We start from the raw sequence: 17,822 nt of genomic DNA, 5'->3' as shown, positions 1-17,822 counted from the left end.
GTCATGGCATATCTACAGGTCACTCTCTCTGTCAATCTATGCAGGTACTGGCATGTACAGATTTTGCATGTGTCACTGTGTGTGTATGTGTTTGTGACCCTGTCTGCAAATGTGTCCTTGGGAAGGTGTTTCTGTAGGTACATCAGGGCTGTATGTATGCATCGGTGTGCATGCATCCTTCTTGGTTGGGTATCTGGGGTTAGTGTGTATCTCTACATTATCCAACATGTGTGCACCATGTATGTTTCTGTGTATACGGCCCTCTGTGCATATGTGTGTGTATGTGTGTATCCTGTGCATCTCTATGCACCTCTGTGTGCGTCTCCAGGCATGTCTGTCTATGTGGGTCTGTCAGCTGCTCCATTGCTGCTCTTTCTGTGTGCACACGACAACATGTGGGCCTATGTCTCTCCTCTCTGCCTTTTCCAGCTCCCTGCCAGCTCCTGCCCCCTCTCCCGCTGGGTTGCTCCTTGCTGCCAATCTCACATGTGTTGCCTGTCTAGAAGTGTCAGGCACTGAGTTGTAGCTGCCAGGGCCTCACCATATTCCTCCTCCCAAGCGGCACTGTTAGCTGCCTCCAGCCCTTGTCATTGAGAGGGCTGATGGGAGCAGGCAGGGCTGGGGCCTCCTTTTTTCATCACACAGTTGTGTGTGCATGTGTGTATTGGGTGTGTAAATGAGTGCTGTGGCCAGGGGAACCTGGACTCCTGGCCTGGAGACATGGCACCATCCCTGAGGGCAGGAAGGCAAGGAGATGCTCTGGTGTCCCTCTGAGATGCAGCCCTCCCACCTGTGGGGAATCTCACTGCCTAGATGATGGGGGGAATGCTTTGTGCGGTCTAGTCACTCTCCCAGTCTGACGTGGTCTCACCTCGTCAGTAGGAACAAGAAGGATCACTGGACCAGAAGCCTGAGAAGGGAGAACAGTGATCTGGCTTGTGTGCTCTGCCCAGCTCTCTTGCCTTGAAACCTTTCATTGGCTTCCTAGTGGGCAGGGAGAAAGGGGCAGTGGGCTAAGCTGTTTCCACATGCAGCCAGCCCTTCTTGGAAGTGAATTCTTCCTGAGTATGGGAGAGGGATGCCCAGATGGGTAGGAGGAGGCCTGCTGACAAGACAAGAGCTAGCCTCTCAATGCATGGGTGAAACCCCCATCACTCATTCCCCTTGTGGGCATGTGAGTCACAGCTGCTCTTGCTGAAGCTCCCACAAGGGACTTGGCGGGCTTGCCAGAGGCGCCACCACCTGGCAACATCCTCCAGTGCCACAAGTAGAAGCAACCCACAGCGTAGGAACTACGCTATGCTAGTGTATGTGAGGCACTAGATCTGCCACAACCAGGCTGGTAGGTAATAGGCCATAGTGGATCTCCCATGGCCTGGCCGGTAGGTCACAGGATGCTATGGGGCTGCAATGCTGCCGACCCGGTCTGCCACCTTGGGGAAAGTTTCCCCGAAGGGGTCCTATGGGAGAGGGTGTGAGTGTGTTTGGGGAGGTCAGTGGGCTAGAGAGGTGGGAAGGGGGAGTCAGCTGGTATCCCATTCTCTTTGAGTACTTTCTCAGCCAGGACATGGGGCCAGAGTGCCATTGGATGACATACCTGAGCACCCACTGAAAGGGTGGGAAACAGGATGGGAAGGAGGGTGAGGTACAAAGGCCTCTGTAGTGCCAGAGCAAGACAGAGACCATAGCAAAAGGGCACCGGTGTGGTGGCAAGTGTGATACAAACCACCTGCCTGAGGGGTGGGCACAAGTCAAGGGTGGTGAGAGATGCAAGAGCAGCTCCCCATTGTGGGACAGCCATCCAGGGGCCATGAGAGGCACAGGAGCTGCTCTGGGGATCCCTATTGGGCATTGGGATCTTTCTTTCAGGACCCAGGCAGTGTTCTGGACAGGCCTGTCCCAGTCTCTGCCAGCTCTCTGCCCCGCTCTCACACACTGCCTCTCTCTCCCAGGTTACCACCCACTGGCAAGACAGCAAATGCAGCTCCCGCACCTGGGCAGACACAGCATGATGAGTCTGACCGCAAAACAGAGCCTCGCTCCTCCGTCTCAGACCTGGTGAACTCCCTGACCAGCGAGATGCTAATGGTGAGTGCAAGCAGGAGCACCCAGAGCCCCAGCCTCAAGGCATGGCAGGTCCTCTGGCACTGACTTGCTCCATTCCTACTGAGTGAAGCTGGGGCTGGGGCACCCCAATTTTCCCCCACAGTCAGTGCCTGTTCCACTGCCTCCTCCTGGTTACATCTGTGTTGAACACCAGTCCTTTCCAAAGCTCCAGGCCTCAGGGCTGATGCTGTAGATGGTGCCCTGGGCCCCTACCAGCTGGTGGGTTTGCCAGGCCATTCCAGCATCTCTTTGTTTCCTTCAGGGGCTGTTGCCAAGATGCCCCAAGCCCCCAGACTCTGCAGGGTGATTGGTAGGACATTCCAGACACCTACTTCATCCTGAACTGCTCTAAACCACCCCTCCCTACTGCCTGCTTTCCCTTCAGGGGCAGTGATCAGCAGTTCTGGGCTCATGCATGGTTGAAGGGTATCCATGCAGATATTCCAGGTTGCTGTTCAAGTCAGAGCTGGCACTCATACTTTTCTCAGTGGGCAGCCAGAGCAACTGTGTTACCCAAACCCATTTCCCCAGAGTCTACTCTTCCAGGACCCACGTTCTGTCAGCATAGACCCTGGCTCTGAGCCCCAGGTACACACCCCCACATACCAACAGGGAAGCGTGAGACAGGTTTGGACTCTTTCCTACTTTCCACTGGTGTGGAAAGGAGGATAGTCCCAGCAAGAGCTCATCCCTCCTGCAGAGTTTCCCTAGCTGTTGAGGTGTCTTTGGACTGAGCATTACCCCAGACATCCAAGCAGCAGCCGCTTGTCACAGAGTCAGGCCACACAGCTGTATTGGTGACCTTGAGACTGCACCCTGAGCTCTGCCAAGCCCCAGATCCCATTCTGCTCCTTGCTGGGGGGGGAGACCAGGATGTAGTGGATGGGGCTGAGCTGGTTCTGGCTCCCATCCAGCAGAGATCAAATGAACAAGCAAACTTCCTGTGAAGCTCAGAGCTGAAAACTTAGCAAGCTGGAACAGACAGGATGAAAGAGACAGAGAGAGACACCTGTCTGAGGAGGGCTGGATGGGAGCTTTGCAGTGCAATGGGTTGAGGGGGGACAGCACAGAGGAGTCTGACGCACACTAGCTGCTTTCCTCAGGAATGGGTCCCTTGCAGAGCTTTGAGAGGGGGAGCTGTAGCTTTTGGAATGAGCGTTTTCTTTTAGAATCGAAGGGCTGCCCGTGCCCTGCTCCAGGCAGAAGCATACCCATCTAAGCATACCCACATCAATAGAGACGAGCAGCCTGGGTTGAGAGCTCCACACCCCCACACCATCAATCGTGAGCATTCCAGAATCACGAGGCAGCCCTGCCGCCCCCATCATAAGATTGGCTTCAAATGCACAAGATGTTTAAAAGAATACTGTGTAGGTTCGCTTTATTTGCTGTTGGGGCTCAGAGCAGTTGGGGAATATCACGTTTGCATTCTTTTCTCTGCAACCAGGAAGGCTAGAAACTGTTTAGTAGGTGTGTATGGGGGGATGGGGGTGTATTATTTTTCTTTAACAAAGACTGAGGTCTGCTGAGGTTCCCATGACTCCAGGAGATGGGGCTTTAAGAAATCCACTGCCTATTATGAGACCCTGGAGGGGATTGCAGTGCTAAAACTGGGATGAGTCACTGCCACAGGAAAGAGCCTAGCTAAAAGTACAGGCAGGAAATCACCACTTGGCAGGGCAAAAGTTGCAGATATGTATTGGAGGGGAAAGGAATCCAGATCAGGGAGGTTCCATGGGAAACCTGAGAAGCTGAGCTAAGAGAGGCTAGGGAAGCAGTTGGGTAGTTGTACCCCCAGTGAGCGGGTACTTGAAATATTGTGTGTTACCATGACGATGCTGTGGTGTTTCATTGCTGTGAAACACCCTGACAATATCAAGCAGAGGATTGTTGCATGGGGAGGGGACAAGAGCATGGTCCAACACCTAAAGAAGCCACTTGAAAGATTCAGTGGACTCTGGATTGTATCCTGAGCAAAGGTCAGTGTGTCTTGGTATTTGTCCGCTGAAGTGAAGACACCTCTGTCTCCCTGGTATCTGGACTGAGATGGTAAAGAGTGTTGAATTGCAGGGGTGAGAACTGGAGTTCTTCAAAGAAAATGGAAGTTTTGGAGTAGTGGAGCCTGAACAAGCATGGTATGGAAGAGAGAAGATAAATGGCAAGGGTCTAGGGAGATTGGCTGGGGAAGCATGGAATAGTTCACAGTGAAAGGTGAGCCTGTGGGAAAAGAGATATGCCATCTTTGTGCCAGATTGGGATGGAGGCCTGCATTTCTATCCCCAGCTCTGATGCCTGTGCCCAGAGTGAATCACCCCATGTCTCTTGGTCTTGGTTTCCTGTCTCCAAGCCAAGGAAACCATCCTTTGCATGCCTGTCTTGACTATTGAATTTCCAGGTGGTTTCAGGCAGGGGCAGGAGTGGTTGTCTCACACCCTGTACAACAGGTCACTGACTGCATAAGACTGGATGGGATCTGGGTTATGGCATCCAGTCTCTGCTGTCACAGGCATTGCATCACAGAATCTTGCTCACACATATATTGAGCTCCAGTATAAAAACCAATCCCTACTACTCCTGCAACCTCCCTCTTCTGATGGTCTGAAACCTTCTCTGAATTTATTCATGGCCTGTTTATATCCATTTGTCCTCATGCCAATGATATCCCTTTGCTTTCAGAGCTCTTCTTCCTCCCTAGTGATTACCCTTCTCATATATTTATAGTCAGCAATCATAGCCTCTCTCAGTTTCCATCTTGTCAGGCTAAACAAGCCAAGCTCTTCTCACCACCTCTGGTATGATAGGCTTTCCATTCCCATCATCATCCCATAGCTCTGCTCGGCCCCTTTCCCAGTTGAAGTCACCTCCTTTGAATGTGTGTGGTCAGTGTTGTACACAGTGTTCCAGTGCCTTGTGCAATGACACTAACATTTCCCTATCTCTGCTGGAGAAAGGGACCAAAACAGCACACCCGATACATCTCTAGGATGACATTTGTCTTTTTGATGGCTATGCCATATTGGTGGCTCATAGTTATCCTGTAGTTGACTCATATATCTGTGTCAGCCTCCTACTTAGCTATTTCAAATTGATGGATCCTCAGTTTATGGCAAAATTCTCATTATTAATCCCCAATCACATGACCTTTGCCCTTGGTAGTATTAAATGTAATCCCATTTCTATTACCCCAGTCGTCAAAGTCATCTGGTTCTTCTTGCATGATATTCCAGTCCTCCTCCAGATTATCAGTGCCTCCCAGTTTATGTCACCAACTCTATCTAGTAGCATACTTCCACTTTTTGTGCCAAGGAAAGTCATAAATGAAAATATCAAATAACAGTCCTAAAACCTTTCCAAGGGACTGCACTAATAACCCCCTTCCAACTCAATAGTTCCCCTTCAGTACAACCCAGGGTTGTCTCCCTTTTAATCAGCTCCTTACCTGCCGTCCAGCTCTTGTACTAAACCTCATCTTCTTTGATTTGCGTAATCATTTCCCATGTGGCACCATATCAAATGCTGTACTAACATCCAGGGCGATTAGATCTGCTGCATTTCTCTCATCTAGAAAATCCATTATCTTATCATGGAAAGCTATCAGGTTAGTCTGGTGTGATCTACGTTCGTAAGCCCATGTTGCATTTTATCCTATTTTCCTGATATCTCCACATCTTTATCTTTTCTTTAAATTTGTCAGCTCTCAGTTTACTCCTTCATATCTGCGTCTGGGAGCTCTTCAGTCTTGTCAGTCTTGCTAACTAGTTCCCTTAATTTCTCAGCGTGCCCTTATGGAATCAAAAGCCTTTTCTATGGGCTGAATTTTGTTTACCCTTCTTTTTAATTTAAGCTGAATCAACTCATGATCACTTGACCTACAGTTATTTTCTGTGACCAGCTCTTACGAAGTCCTCACTAGGCTCTGTCTAGCCAGCTCCTGTTGGCTCAGCGCTTACGTGGGGAAGACAACAGTTAGCTATATCATATCCAGGAAGCTGTGGGTGATCCTATTATGAGGAGCATATTTTCTCTGATCTGTATCTGGGAAGTTAGAGTTTCTCCTAATGACACAATTCCTGGTAGTGCTTTTTCTCTCTGATAATACCACAGCGATCTCTACCCATCTCCAAATCCCACCCTGGGGATCCTAGTAAGTGATCAAGCTCCATCTTAAAATTAATTAGGCTTGTTCCTCTGCTCCTCCTGTTGGGAGACAGCTCCAAAACCTCCATGCTCCGATGATTAGAAACCTTCTTCTAATTTCAGCACTCAGACAGGGCCTCAAGGGACAGCCAGAACGCTGGGAACACAACTTCAAAAACAGGCTTGTTGCAGCAGAAAAAAAACCCTGACATGTTTTTGGCTGTAAAAAACCATTTCAAAGGCAGCTGCGAGCCGTTCAGAACTCTGACTGGAAAGGTGAATTTTCCCAGGGCGGAAAAAGTAAAAGGCGCTTTGTCAGGTTTTGTGGAACTGAGGGGGAACAAAATGCCCTGCTGCACGTGGCCTGCCTTGTCCTCAGGGAAAGTCCCAGTTTCATAACTAAGCATTATTGCAAGAGGTATTTGCTGTTGGAGAACGTGGCACCGTGTGGCTCCCCCAAGTGGCACAGCAGGGAGGATGAGCCAGAGACTCAGTGCTTCCAGAGGGTTTGGGCAAATACTCATTTGACATGCTGGCTTTTCGTTGAAATGAACATGCATTTGGCCCCAAAGTGCATTTGAGGATGAGGACTCAGGTATCCTCTTCCTGTACTCAGGAGTACAAAGAGATTGGGGATGAGCTACAAAGAGAAGCAAAATGTCCTGCAAACAAGAGATGGGCATCCTGGAGACCCCAGCCCTCAGGAACAGTCAGCCAGCCCCTTCATACTGCTCTGCCCGGGAGTCACTGCATCTTCCAGTCACTCCCATTGTCTGAATGGGGTAATAGGAGGTGAGGAGTCAGGTGCACCCCCCTTAATATGCTGCAGTACTCAGCAGTGAGAGGCCCTTCCTTTCCCGGCTGCAGTGACTGCACACAAACAGAGAGGAGCTGAGCTGCAGACAGTCAACAGGATGTAGCCATGCTTGAGCCATAACAAATCAAGGGCTTGACTTTCGACAGCCAGGTCCAGGCCTGGTTGTGAACCAGACCGTAGGTAGGCCTTACCTTAACACCAGCACCTGACCTTCCAGATCCGTAAGCAAGCACCATGGCAGACTTAGCAAGATCTCTGGCTGAAACCACTGTTGAAGAAGACACTATGCTAGGAAAGCTCACATGACTGGCATATGACTGTGAGGAAGTTTACAGCCCTAGAGTCCATGCTGGGCACTGCCATGGAGAAGCTCCAGTACCAGAGGCAATGCTGGAGAAATGAGAAATGAACAACACTAATGCTGTTCTAGCTCGGATGAACTTGGCCCCTGACCCACATGGACCTGTACCCTTCAGTATACAATCCAGGGCTTTGTCCAACCTAGTGTGCCTGACCTGAGCAAAGCGGGTCTTACTCTGGCCCTTGCAAAACTGCTCTACTTCACCATGAGGTGACTGTTCCTGTTCTCCAGTTCACTTGATGAGACTTCCCCATTGCCCCATCTGTCCCTCCCCCCTCCTCTCCCAGCATAACCTGCAGTTACCAGGTCTGCTTGGATGGTCTTGTATCCACTCTGTTGTAAGAGCCAGAGGCAGGAGGCTGAGTGCAACAGCCCCACCATGACCATGGCCAGGGAACTGGAGCAGAGACTGCTGTCCAGCATGGAGTCGTGTAGCATCTTGTATGAGCTGTGCCCTCCCCAGGATGCTTCACTAAGCTAAATATCCTGACTGCAAAGCCGCAGAAGAGTAAAAGGTCTGAGAAGCAATACTGCTCTGCCGCTGAGCTCTTTCCTTTGTCCCAGAGACCCAGGAGAGAGAAGAGGGGCCAGGCTCTCACCCAGTGCTCACAGGCACTGCCTTGCAAGCCTGAGGATCTGTCTGAGTAACAGACACAGAGTCCGTTCTTTTATCTCACAGCCCAGGCTGCTTGGACTCTCCCCTCATCCCTGGTGCTGGGCGTGGGTGTGTAGAGACAGATAAAGATCCACTTCTATTTTTAGAATGTTTTATTGGATTAGATTTATTTAGAGTGAATTTGATATTATCACCATGTCTAGCTCCTGCTGGGAAGGAGGGCAGAGCAGTTATGATGTTTTGTCCTAACTCCAGAGGTAGCAGTTATGACGCTCGTTCCCAGTGAGCCCAGCTGACAGGGGGTACCTGGTCACTGGGCCAGGGAGTCAAGAGCAGCTGGATGCGACTCCACCACATCATTCCCTTGAGTACTGCTGACTAAAGCAACTGGCTTGTCTCACCTATGCTACCCCCAATGGGCTGCTCAGTTTGGGCAGAGCCTTGACTTAATTTCTAAATTCATTTGATGTAAATAGATCTATTTTCATGCTTCGAGCATAATCTCTTCAAATGACAGGATGCAGGAAAGGGTGACTCACACAAGCCCCCTGGAAGGATCAGAGTAGCTGTGGCTGACACCCCCAAATGGATGCCTCTTTCCCTCGAGCAACCAGCTTTCAGGGAGGGTGGTAGAAGCTGAATGAGTGGCCTTTCACAGTGTCTTCAAAGTGACCCCGGTGGGACGGTTGAATTGCCCACAGAATGACCATGGAGGTAACGAAATGCTTCGTGCTCATAGCAAATCTCAAGGAAATCAGTATAATCCTGCAAAAAAAATTCTGATTTTGCTAAATTAACATTGTCCATTGGAAACTATTGCCCTGTTCTACTTCTGAATGCATGTGTCAGGGCATGCTTGGGGGATTTTGAGGGTGGAGGGGAGGGGCAGTTGAAATGGCACCTGAGGCTTCAGAGCCATCTCCACACCTACCACAAGATGAGGTGCTGGGCTGTAGCATTGTGGTGACCATGCCTCAAAAAAGAGGAATTGCTTCAAGACCCTGCAGGAGTGAATGCCATTTTCCAAAGAGGTCTCTGCCAATGAACAGCAATTGACATTTGCCTATGACATCTTGTGAGCACCACTGGGATGCAGAAGTGACAGAGCTGGGATCCATGGCTAATGGAGGCCTGTCCAAGAAGATACACAGCATGCCAACCTCGGATAACATGATCAAATAGGACCATGAAGCCCAAGCTAAGTTAGCTGGATTGCTGGACATGGATTTACAGAGGCACAAATTGGATACTGCCTCAAAGCAGCTGCAGGGCATAAGGAGATTCATAACTGAGGATGTGGAGATAAACAAAGACAGATTCCTTATGATGCCGTCTTCACTCAACAAGTATTAGATGTGAGAACTGCCCTAATCACCTCCTGCCTTCACCTCCTGGAATCACTGGCTGCCTTCACACAACACACACCAGAACTTCCTCCGGCATCGACAAGCACCCATCCCTTACCTGGCTATTGCACAAACACCATTGATCATCCCATGTTACCCATCACAGCAAACCATTGTGAATAGTCTCCTGACCCCAGGAAACATCACCCAGCATCTTTTACCTCCAGCAAATGCCTCTCTTAACCTTCTCTTCCTTCCACTAACTACTGTCCATAATCATCTCTTATGAGCCTTGATGTGAAGATGTGGGAAATCTTGTCCCGCTTTCATTTTCAGGCCTTTCAGTATCTTGTCTCCTGTCCCCTTTAGAGAGTGACCTATGCCTCACTGCCTGAGCACCTTATTTCTTGCTCTCCCTACTCAGTTTTCATCTGTCTAATGCACTGTGTCCAAGTACCCCCTCCTTATTAGCAGCTCCCTATCATAGTCCCTATCCTCTGCCAAGAAGTGTTTGGTCACAGAGTCCGAGATATCTGCAACTGTCTCAGCCTGTCTGTCTCTGAGGATGAGAGGCAGTCTGGGTAGTCAGATCAGTTCTGGGGAAACTGTTCCGCATTGTGACAGACAGGCTGTCAGGACAGATTTGGCTAATTGGAGCTCCTGACCTGAGCGAAGTGAGCATGTGGAGTGGAGCCAAGAGTTGTCTGAGGAGATACCAGTGACAGAGGAAGAAGCTGATGCCCTCTGACAGCTGGCTGGACAACAACAAAGCCATAGGCAGAGAATCCAAAAGATATTATTTATTTGTCTCAACATGGCGGGAAGTACAAACACTTCAGTTCCTCAGTGTTGTGCCAAGGCAGCTCAGTCAGGTATGGAGAGAAAACTGCCAGAAAGGCTCAGAGTAAGAGAGGCTACATGCTGGCAAGGATGTGAGGAGATCAGTAAGGTCCTTGCAGGGAGGAAAGGGGATTGTCCTTCAAGACTTAATCCCCCTCAATCATTACTGGTGGCCCTATGGCAGGGGACAGATGTTTCTCTCATCCTGTAGCCAAAACCGTTCCATGTTGGGCAGATCCTGTCCCTGGAGAAGTCTTGAAGCAGTGAAGGTTACCATTTCCATGTGTGCTTCCATCTCTGCTTCCATCCAGCCACATGGATCTCCAGGAGAGGAGAGCTGGTCCTTTGCATCCCAGAAGCTCCTCTGAGGTGAGGGTTTTGTTCTCTGAAACCTGGGATCCCATTTCCATGACTAGCCATGGACAGGCTAAAGTCATGCACACATCCACTGAGACACCAGAGCTGCTGTGAATAATCTTACAGCCAGGCACACATCCCACCAAGACCCCGGAGCCCAGTTTCTGTGGATGACCACAGGATGGGACACCCCTCTCTGCTAAGCAGCAGCCCATTGAAACATGAGGTCATCGTGATTTTTGTGCAGCCAGATCCCCTGTGCTGGAGCCAGGCATCCACCCACTGAGAGACACATGCCCCACAAAGATCCCAGTTCCCGGCAGTAGCTGAGGGGTCTGCATAGGCAGTGATGTACTTGCTGATGGATAACCTAGAAAAGGTCCTGGACCTTGCTCCAGTAAGAACCTATGAGGTCATCCTGGTGCTCGTCTCACCTGCTGCTCCCCATGCTCCAGACAATCAGTGAAGCAATCTGAGAAAATTTCCTGTTGCACTGGATCTAAAGATCCTGTATCGCCTGCTTCCAGCTGCAGCCCTCCTAAGGTGGGGACACGAGGGATGCCCTTGCTGTACCAGCTCCATGTGGGAACTCACTCCTCATTCCCTTCAGTGACAGAAGGATGGGAAGGAGTTTCTCCTTTGGTCACTTAGAAAAACTACACAGCACAGACAGCATGCCCATCTTCTCAGCCACACACCCTTCTCAGCACTCAAGAGCTTCTCAGTCCAGGTCTCCAGCTCTGCTGGTGGCCAGCAGTTGATCTGCTTTCTCAAGGCTGCTTCTGTTCCCATGGGGTGACTACAGTGAGCAGCATCACTGCCCAGGAGGGAGCTGGGTGTAGCCCACTTTCCATTTGATATGCATCCCTCTTGCCTCAGGAGCCAAAGGCAACTCTCCTGCAAGCCACACAGCTGAGGAGAAGTCATCTGTGCCATTCAAGTGACTCAAACTTCAGCAAATATAGAGAAGAGAAGGAACTCTTATTATTAATGAAGTGCAAATACAGGGCAAGGTCAGTATCACCCACAAAGATTGCCTAGTTAAGTCAGGACAGAAGTCGGAGAAGCCTAAGCAAGGCAAAGTGGTTCATCCTATACAAACTTCCTGTCTCATTCCCACTGATAACTTCTATCTTGCTTCTGTAATTGTACAGCTGAGGCTGGTCAGGCCCCAGAAGAATTTGTGTATGTTCCATCACTTGGGTTCTTCAAAATCCAGCACCATGAGAAGTCATGAAGAAAAGCGTCTTGTTCCACCAAGGTGCACAGAGGAGATGACTTAGTGGGTCTCTTCCAGCTGTGCGTTCTGTACCATTAAGAATGCTTCCTCAAACATCTCAGACTGGAAATTTCCCTGCTTGGTTTCAGGCTGTGGCTGGGATACCACCACAGATATCTGTGAGATGTTTGGACAAGGAATTTGGGACTTCTGAAAGTTTAGAAATGGGGAAGGATTTCTCACCTTCTGTGAGAAAGTGTTTGAGCTGATAGTATCCCCTCAGGGCTTTCAGTGTTCAGAACACAGTATAGGCCCCTGACATGCCTATGAAACACCTCCTGTCCATGTGCAGAAGGGCCCTAAACAGGACACATTCCTGCCAAGTCCTGGTAGGGTGAGCCAGCTGAAACAGTGTCCCAATCTGGGCTGTGAGAATGGTAGCAGGAATAGAGGTTGCTGGCAAAAAACACAAATAATTCAGAGTCCCTTTGGGACTCTCTTGCATGGCACCACTGACCATTCAACTTCTGTTGAACAGAACAAGACTGGACTGGTGTGAGCTCTTAGAGCTCAGTGCAGCTGGAATGCCCTGAAACAGTACTAGTGAGGATATGAGAACTACAACAGTTCTGCAAAACAGGCATATTGAAATGACTGTGCTTAAGCAGGCTCTTCTACTGGTGTGGTTAGGACAGCTCAGTTCTTTAGCCCGGGAATAGGCAAAAAGCATGGGCTAGAAATTCCAGCTTTGCTCTATTATATGCTGGCTTCAGCAAGGGGTCTAATAAGGTATGAGAGGCACTTGACATGAGTATTTTAAGCCTCTCTCTTGCAGCTCAAGAAAGAGCTATGCATGAGGAAGTGTCAGCACAGAAGAGGGTGTCCACAGTGGAACCAGCCCTGGCATAGGCTGTCTAATTGATATGAGAGGTATCAAGGCAAAGCGTTTCTGAAACCCACTAGGCAGAGCTGGTCAGAGTTTTCAACCAGTTTTCCTCCTAATAACATGTCATTAAAACTGGATTTTTTTCATAGGAAAATGTCATTTTCACAGAATTTTTATAAGCATGTTCCAAACAAAATGAACATATGTTGTTACATTTTGAATGTAAATTTCCATTACTCTTCAGCTTTTCAAAAACAAAATGGTATTTGCAATTGACATTTTGGACTCTTTCTTCATTTCCTTTTCCTACTCTGCAACTTACTAAACTTCTTCCACCTTTGACGAGCTAGGAGGCAGTAAAACAGAAAAATAAATTCTGATAAATTCAATCACGTAACATTTCTAAAGTGTAAGCAATTTTGAAAAGTCACAGAGAGAGAACAGGAAAAGATTAAGCAGAAAAGAGTTTTTAAAAATCCGGATACTGTTTATTTTACTGATTCTTTTTTGCAAAAGCAAAAAGGACAAAAAGAAGGGAGCAAGTGAAAGAAAAGGGATAAAGCATGGAAAAACAAAATGTAAAAAATGGTCATTTTGAGGGTGTAAGCCCTTTTAAATCTATTGTTGCCCCTTTGCCTTGAGCAGTTAGCCAAAACTGGGGGTCTTGCAGGATTGTTTCATTAGGGTGAGTTATTGGTGACATGGCATATTTTTAGTACAATCTTGTTCATTTGCAAAAAAGGGACCCAAAGTTTTCATTCCCTGAGCACAGTAGAAAGAACCCACAGCAGCAGTTTCCATGCTTGGAAACCCCCAGTCCATCACTCCAGCCTTCTTTGGGTCCAGGAAGCTGTGTCTTTGCTTCCACTCAAGGACCCACTCACTACTGTTTCTCCCAGCTTTATCAAAACTCAGCATGAATAACCTGAAGCTGTTATCCTAGTCCCTGCATTTCTTACTGAGGAGACTCACACGACTTAGCTCTCACCTGCCATATGGCCTAATGCCCATAACAGTCATCATACATTCCTCAGCAGTTTTACTACACAATAGGGCTGCAGGACCTCTCCTGTTGAGGCTAAAAATGGTTGCCATGCCCACTGACTTGGCTTCTGCATGATCTACAGAGCTAACTGTACCAGTGAGATCAGCCTTGAGGAAAGGGGGTAGTATATGAGCTGTGCCAACTCTGGAGTACCCTCAAAGGCCATCATAAATCACAGACTGTGACTCTGTGTCACAGTTTCTCCCCTTGCTCTGCAGGGTGGTAACTCATGAAAGACCAAGCAAATTACAACAGTGCACACCAGTTCAGTTGCACTGATGAGGAGAAAGGAGAACCCCCGGCTCTGCCTATTCTCATGTCCAGAGTGGGAATTAACATGCATGCAGCAATCTGGATAGCAAGGACAAGGACTTGAGGAGAGTTACTTATACACAGGGACCCATAATCCAAAGCATATGCAGGACATGATGTTCATTATCTGTTCATTGCTTGCACAAGTCCTCAAAACAGAACACCTGGTTTTCATGGCCCAGGATCTGGTGTGAAGGGATGGATCAGACTTAACGGTATTTCTCCAGCAGTTTTGAATTTCAACCTTTCAGATAGCTGTTTGGAAAATATTTAAAGGTAAATATTTTGTTTTATTTTATTTGGTTTTTTTCCAGCAATCACTAAAGTATGTTTTCAAACTTAGGCTGAAGAGAACTGTATTTTCCTTGGAATATAGCCGTAGAGAAAGAAAGAGAAGTACTCCATCACATGTAAGACTAGCTGGGTGATAATTTCTTTGCTCATGGCAATAGGAACGCTTCAGTGCAACTGTGTTATTCATTATTAATTGCTGCTTTATTATTAACAGTAGTCAGGGAAAATAAAAAGAGAAGCATGGCAGCTGGAGAGAACTGGAAGAAATCAGAAGCACTAAATTCAGTGCCTTAAAGAACTGACGGGCCACTGGGTGATTGACCATCCGTTTGTGAGTAGCAGAGGGGAGATAGGGTAGGAGCAGGTGATGGGCTGAGGTCTTAGAGGAAGCAACACCCCTGAGTATGAGACAAGTGTGTTTAGGTGAGGCACTTTCTGGCAGCACAAGACCTCCACCAATGGAACAAGAGATTGGGGGTACCGCCACAGTGAAAATGATCCCAAGGGGCAAGAATGGTACACAGAGAAAGATGCTGATGTGGGAGGGAGTGAGACGCAGTGGCCAGCCCCAGTTTTCAGGGATTCGTGCTGAAGAAAAAGGCGTTGACGTAGGGGGCAAGGAAGGGCAGAGAGCCCAGAAGGAAGATGAACCAGGGGCTGGTAATGAGAGGTGGGGAAGTGCTTAATAGCAAGTCAGCCTCACACCAAGCTAACAGGCAGCAGAGGGACTTCGTGGTTGGGTCTGTGTTAGCTTTCAGCCCCACCGCCTGGTTGCCTTCCCCACAACCCCATGATAGGCAGATCCTGCCCTCCCCACCCCCGCAACAGCTGGAAGTGGCTGTGCAGTGTGCACTGCCTGTCCTTCACCAGAAGCTGTGCCGTAGAGGCTGTAGTTGTACCAGTGCTGCTAGCTGGAGAGCTTCAGTCAGCCCCTAGCAGCTTATACTTTTAGAACTGACAGTCTCCTGTTCGAGCCCCACAGTCAGCAACAGTTACTGCAGCACCTTCCCCAAGCATGCCCCTGCCTGCACGCCACTCACAGCCACTATCTTCAGCCCTGGTTCTTCCCCAGTCCTGCCTGCCTGCCAGAGAGGCACCCTCACCAATGCCTCAGCGATAGGTACGTGGTGTGACAGGTGGATTTCTTATCTCTGGGTCACTCCAGATCCCTCACTCATACATCCCCAGAGAGGGTGGTGGGCCCATGCTGAAATCTCTGATCTCCCTCCCTGACAGCTCTCCCCAGGCTCTGAGGACGACGAAGGACATGAAGGTGCCAGCAGGGAGAACCTGGGCCGTATCCAGTTCAGTGTTGGCTACAACTTCCAGGAATCCACCCTCACTGTCAAGATCATGAAGGCTCAGGAGCTGCCGGCCAAGGACTTCAGTGGCACGAGCGACCCTTTTGTCAAGATCTACCTGCTCCCTGACAAAAAGCACAAGCTAGAGACCAAGGTGAAGCGGAAGAACCTGAACCCACACTGGAACGAGACCTTCCTCTTTGAAGGTAAGTGGGAGGTTTGGCAGCCAGGGCACTGGGCTGGCACTCAGGGGACCTGGGTTTAATTCCCAGCTCTGCCAGACTCCCTCTATGAACATGGGCAGGGCATCTCAGTCTCTGCACACCTCCATTTATAGTCTTTAAAGAAAAGCTAACACTTCCTACTCCAGAGTGGCCAATCCACAATGTTACCCAGATTACAGGTAATCTTGAAGGTTGGCTACAGATAAAAGAGGCAGAAACAGGTCTACAGCCTGACCTTTTATTTTATCGCACTTTAAAATATAAAAACAGATATCCCAAAGTCTATCTGGCTACCTGTGACAGCACGACATAGATAACACATATCTATACTGGTTGTGGAGACTCAAGAGTGGGGAGGAAGGTGACACACAGATTGGTAGCAGGTCTTGAATTTGCTGAGTACTCTAAATTTCCCTCCACCCTATACCCCATATTTATAGATGGCTTATTCTAAAAATTCTAATACATATTCTCTGGTTAGTTTTATTTAACTGTGTTTCACTGAAACTCCGGGGATTAGATTGAACTAGTTCTCTTGTGAACTTGAAAGGGTGGGATTTCTATCCTGAGGAAAGTAAAAGGGTGCATTTCTTATCTCCTTCCTTCACCATCATGAAATGCTGTTCAACACTGTCCTGTTTCTTCTTCACCTTAGTTTATAGTCTTCTTTGACAAGGCCTGTTTGTTTTTACAACTTATCTAAGCATATTAACAAAATATATTTGTTATAGCAAAATAGCATCTAGTGTATTTTTGGTTACATCAGTCACTATTGTTGATTATTTAATAATCTTCCTTTCTCCTTTCAGGCCTTGTGCATTGTTTAATGTACCTCATTACTAGTTTAGTTAGATATGTCAATTGCTTCCTTTACTTTGCTGACCAAGCTGGTTGTCACATCTGCAAAGGTTCATGCTATGGTCACTCAGAAAAAAGCTTTGGGGCCTTCTGCACTTCTGAATTTTGGCGTAGGCCCCTTGGAAATGGCCAAGTCTGGCAAGTGGCATGCATGCCACAATAAAGGATGGTGCTGGAAATAGAGGTAGGGGGACTTGAGTCTCTGGGCCACATGAAGCAGAGTGGGAGCCGGTTGGTGCTGCCAAAGAAGGTGTCCGACGTCACTGCCAAGAACCAGGTTAACCCTTTCCTAGTCCTGCAGCTGCTGCCAAATTCAGGGCTTTAGATCATTGCTCACCATATAAAACTGCAGCAGTTGTAGCACTAAGGAAGAGTTAACCTAGCTCTTGATTGACAGTGATACCTCTCTTGCAGCAGCATCCTACCCTTGCTCTACTCCATACAGCCAGAGGCTTGACCCACTCCACATCTTTCTGCACCCCATGGTGCAAAATCTATCAGGTATACCTCTGGGGGGCAGGGATCAGAGCAACACCTGGGGGAGATGGCAGGCTTCACTTGGAGCATGCCTGACCCAGAGAAGTTTGGCTGCCACTGTCCCACTTTTTAAGGAGGACAAGGCTGCTGGGCAGTGTGAGGTGCACAAATTAGGTTGTGGGGTAGGGGCCATACGTAGACAGATAGAAAGTGAGGCCAGCCCCCTCCCCACCTCATGGGGTTCAGGGCTTTCTAGACTGAAGCAGAGCAGTGAGCCCTCCAGTCCAGCATCTAACCATGTGCCAGTCCTGCTATTCTGACCTTCTCTTCTCAGTAGATCACAGCAATGCTCAGTCAACTCTCCCATGCATGCTTCTGCTTTATCTAGCCCAGCATCCCACCTCCTACCATAATGGTCCCTCTAGTTAGATATTCTTGGATACTACAGCAGCCAGCCCAGCTCTGAAAAGGCAAAGAAGAACCATGCTTATTCACACTATGGTTCTTCATTACCTTTTCAGAGAGCTGGGCTGGCTGCTGTAGTATCCCACTACCTGTCGAAACATATCACACCATCACCTGTGCTATCCAGCCACCTGCCATGTAGGTCACACTGCTTAGTCCAG

General features: G+C 48.7%; 1 protein-coding gene across 6 annotated transcripts in view; it reads left to right on the top strand.

Moving 5' to 3' along the window:
* The window catches only part of SYT7 (synaptotagmin 7), a 149,594-nt gene that overhangs the window by 109,867 nt on the left and 21,905 nt on the right, over nucleotides 1–17,822 (top strand). For all 6 annotated transcript variants that reach the window (XM_090032271.1, XM_090032269.1, XM_090032272.1 and 3 more), the window contains 2 exons: nucleotides 1,953–2,088; nucleotides 15,573–15,843. In XM_090032271.1, the coding sequence (XP_089888397.1) occupies nucleotides 1,953–2,088; nucleotides 15,573–15,843 (407 nt within the window). The remainder of the gene's footprint in view (nucleotides 1–1,952; nucleotides 2,089–15,572; nucleotides 15,844–17,822) is intronic.

The sequence above is a fragment of the Crocodylus siamensis genome, chromosome 2 (genome assembly GCF_052110815.1).
Source record: "Crocodylus siamensis isolate JL-2025a chromosome 2, ASM5211081v1, whole genome shotgun sequence".
Classification (NCBI taxonomy): domain Eukaryota; kingdom Metazoa; phylum Chordata; order Crocodylia; family Crocodylidae; genus Crocodylus; species Crocodylus siamensis.
Note: the sequence above shows the minus strand (reverse complement) of the source record. Positions and strands in the feature narration are given on the sequence as shown.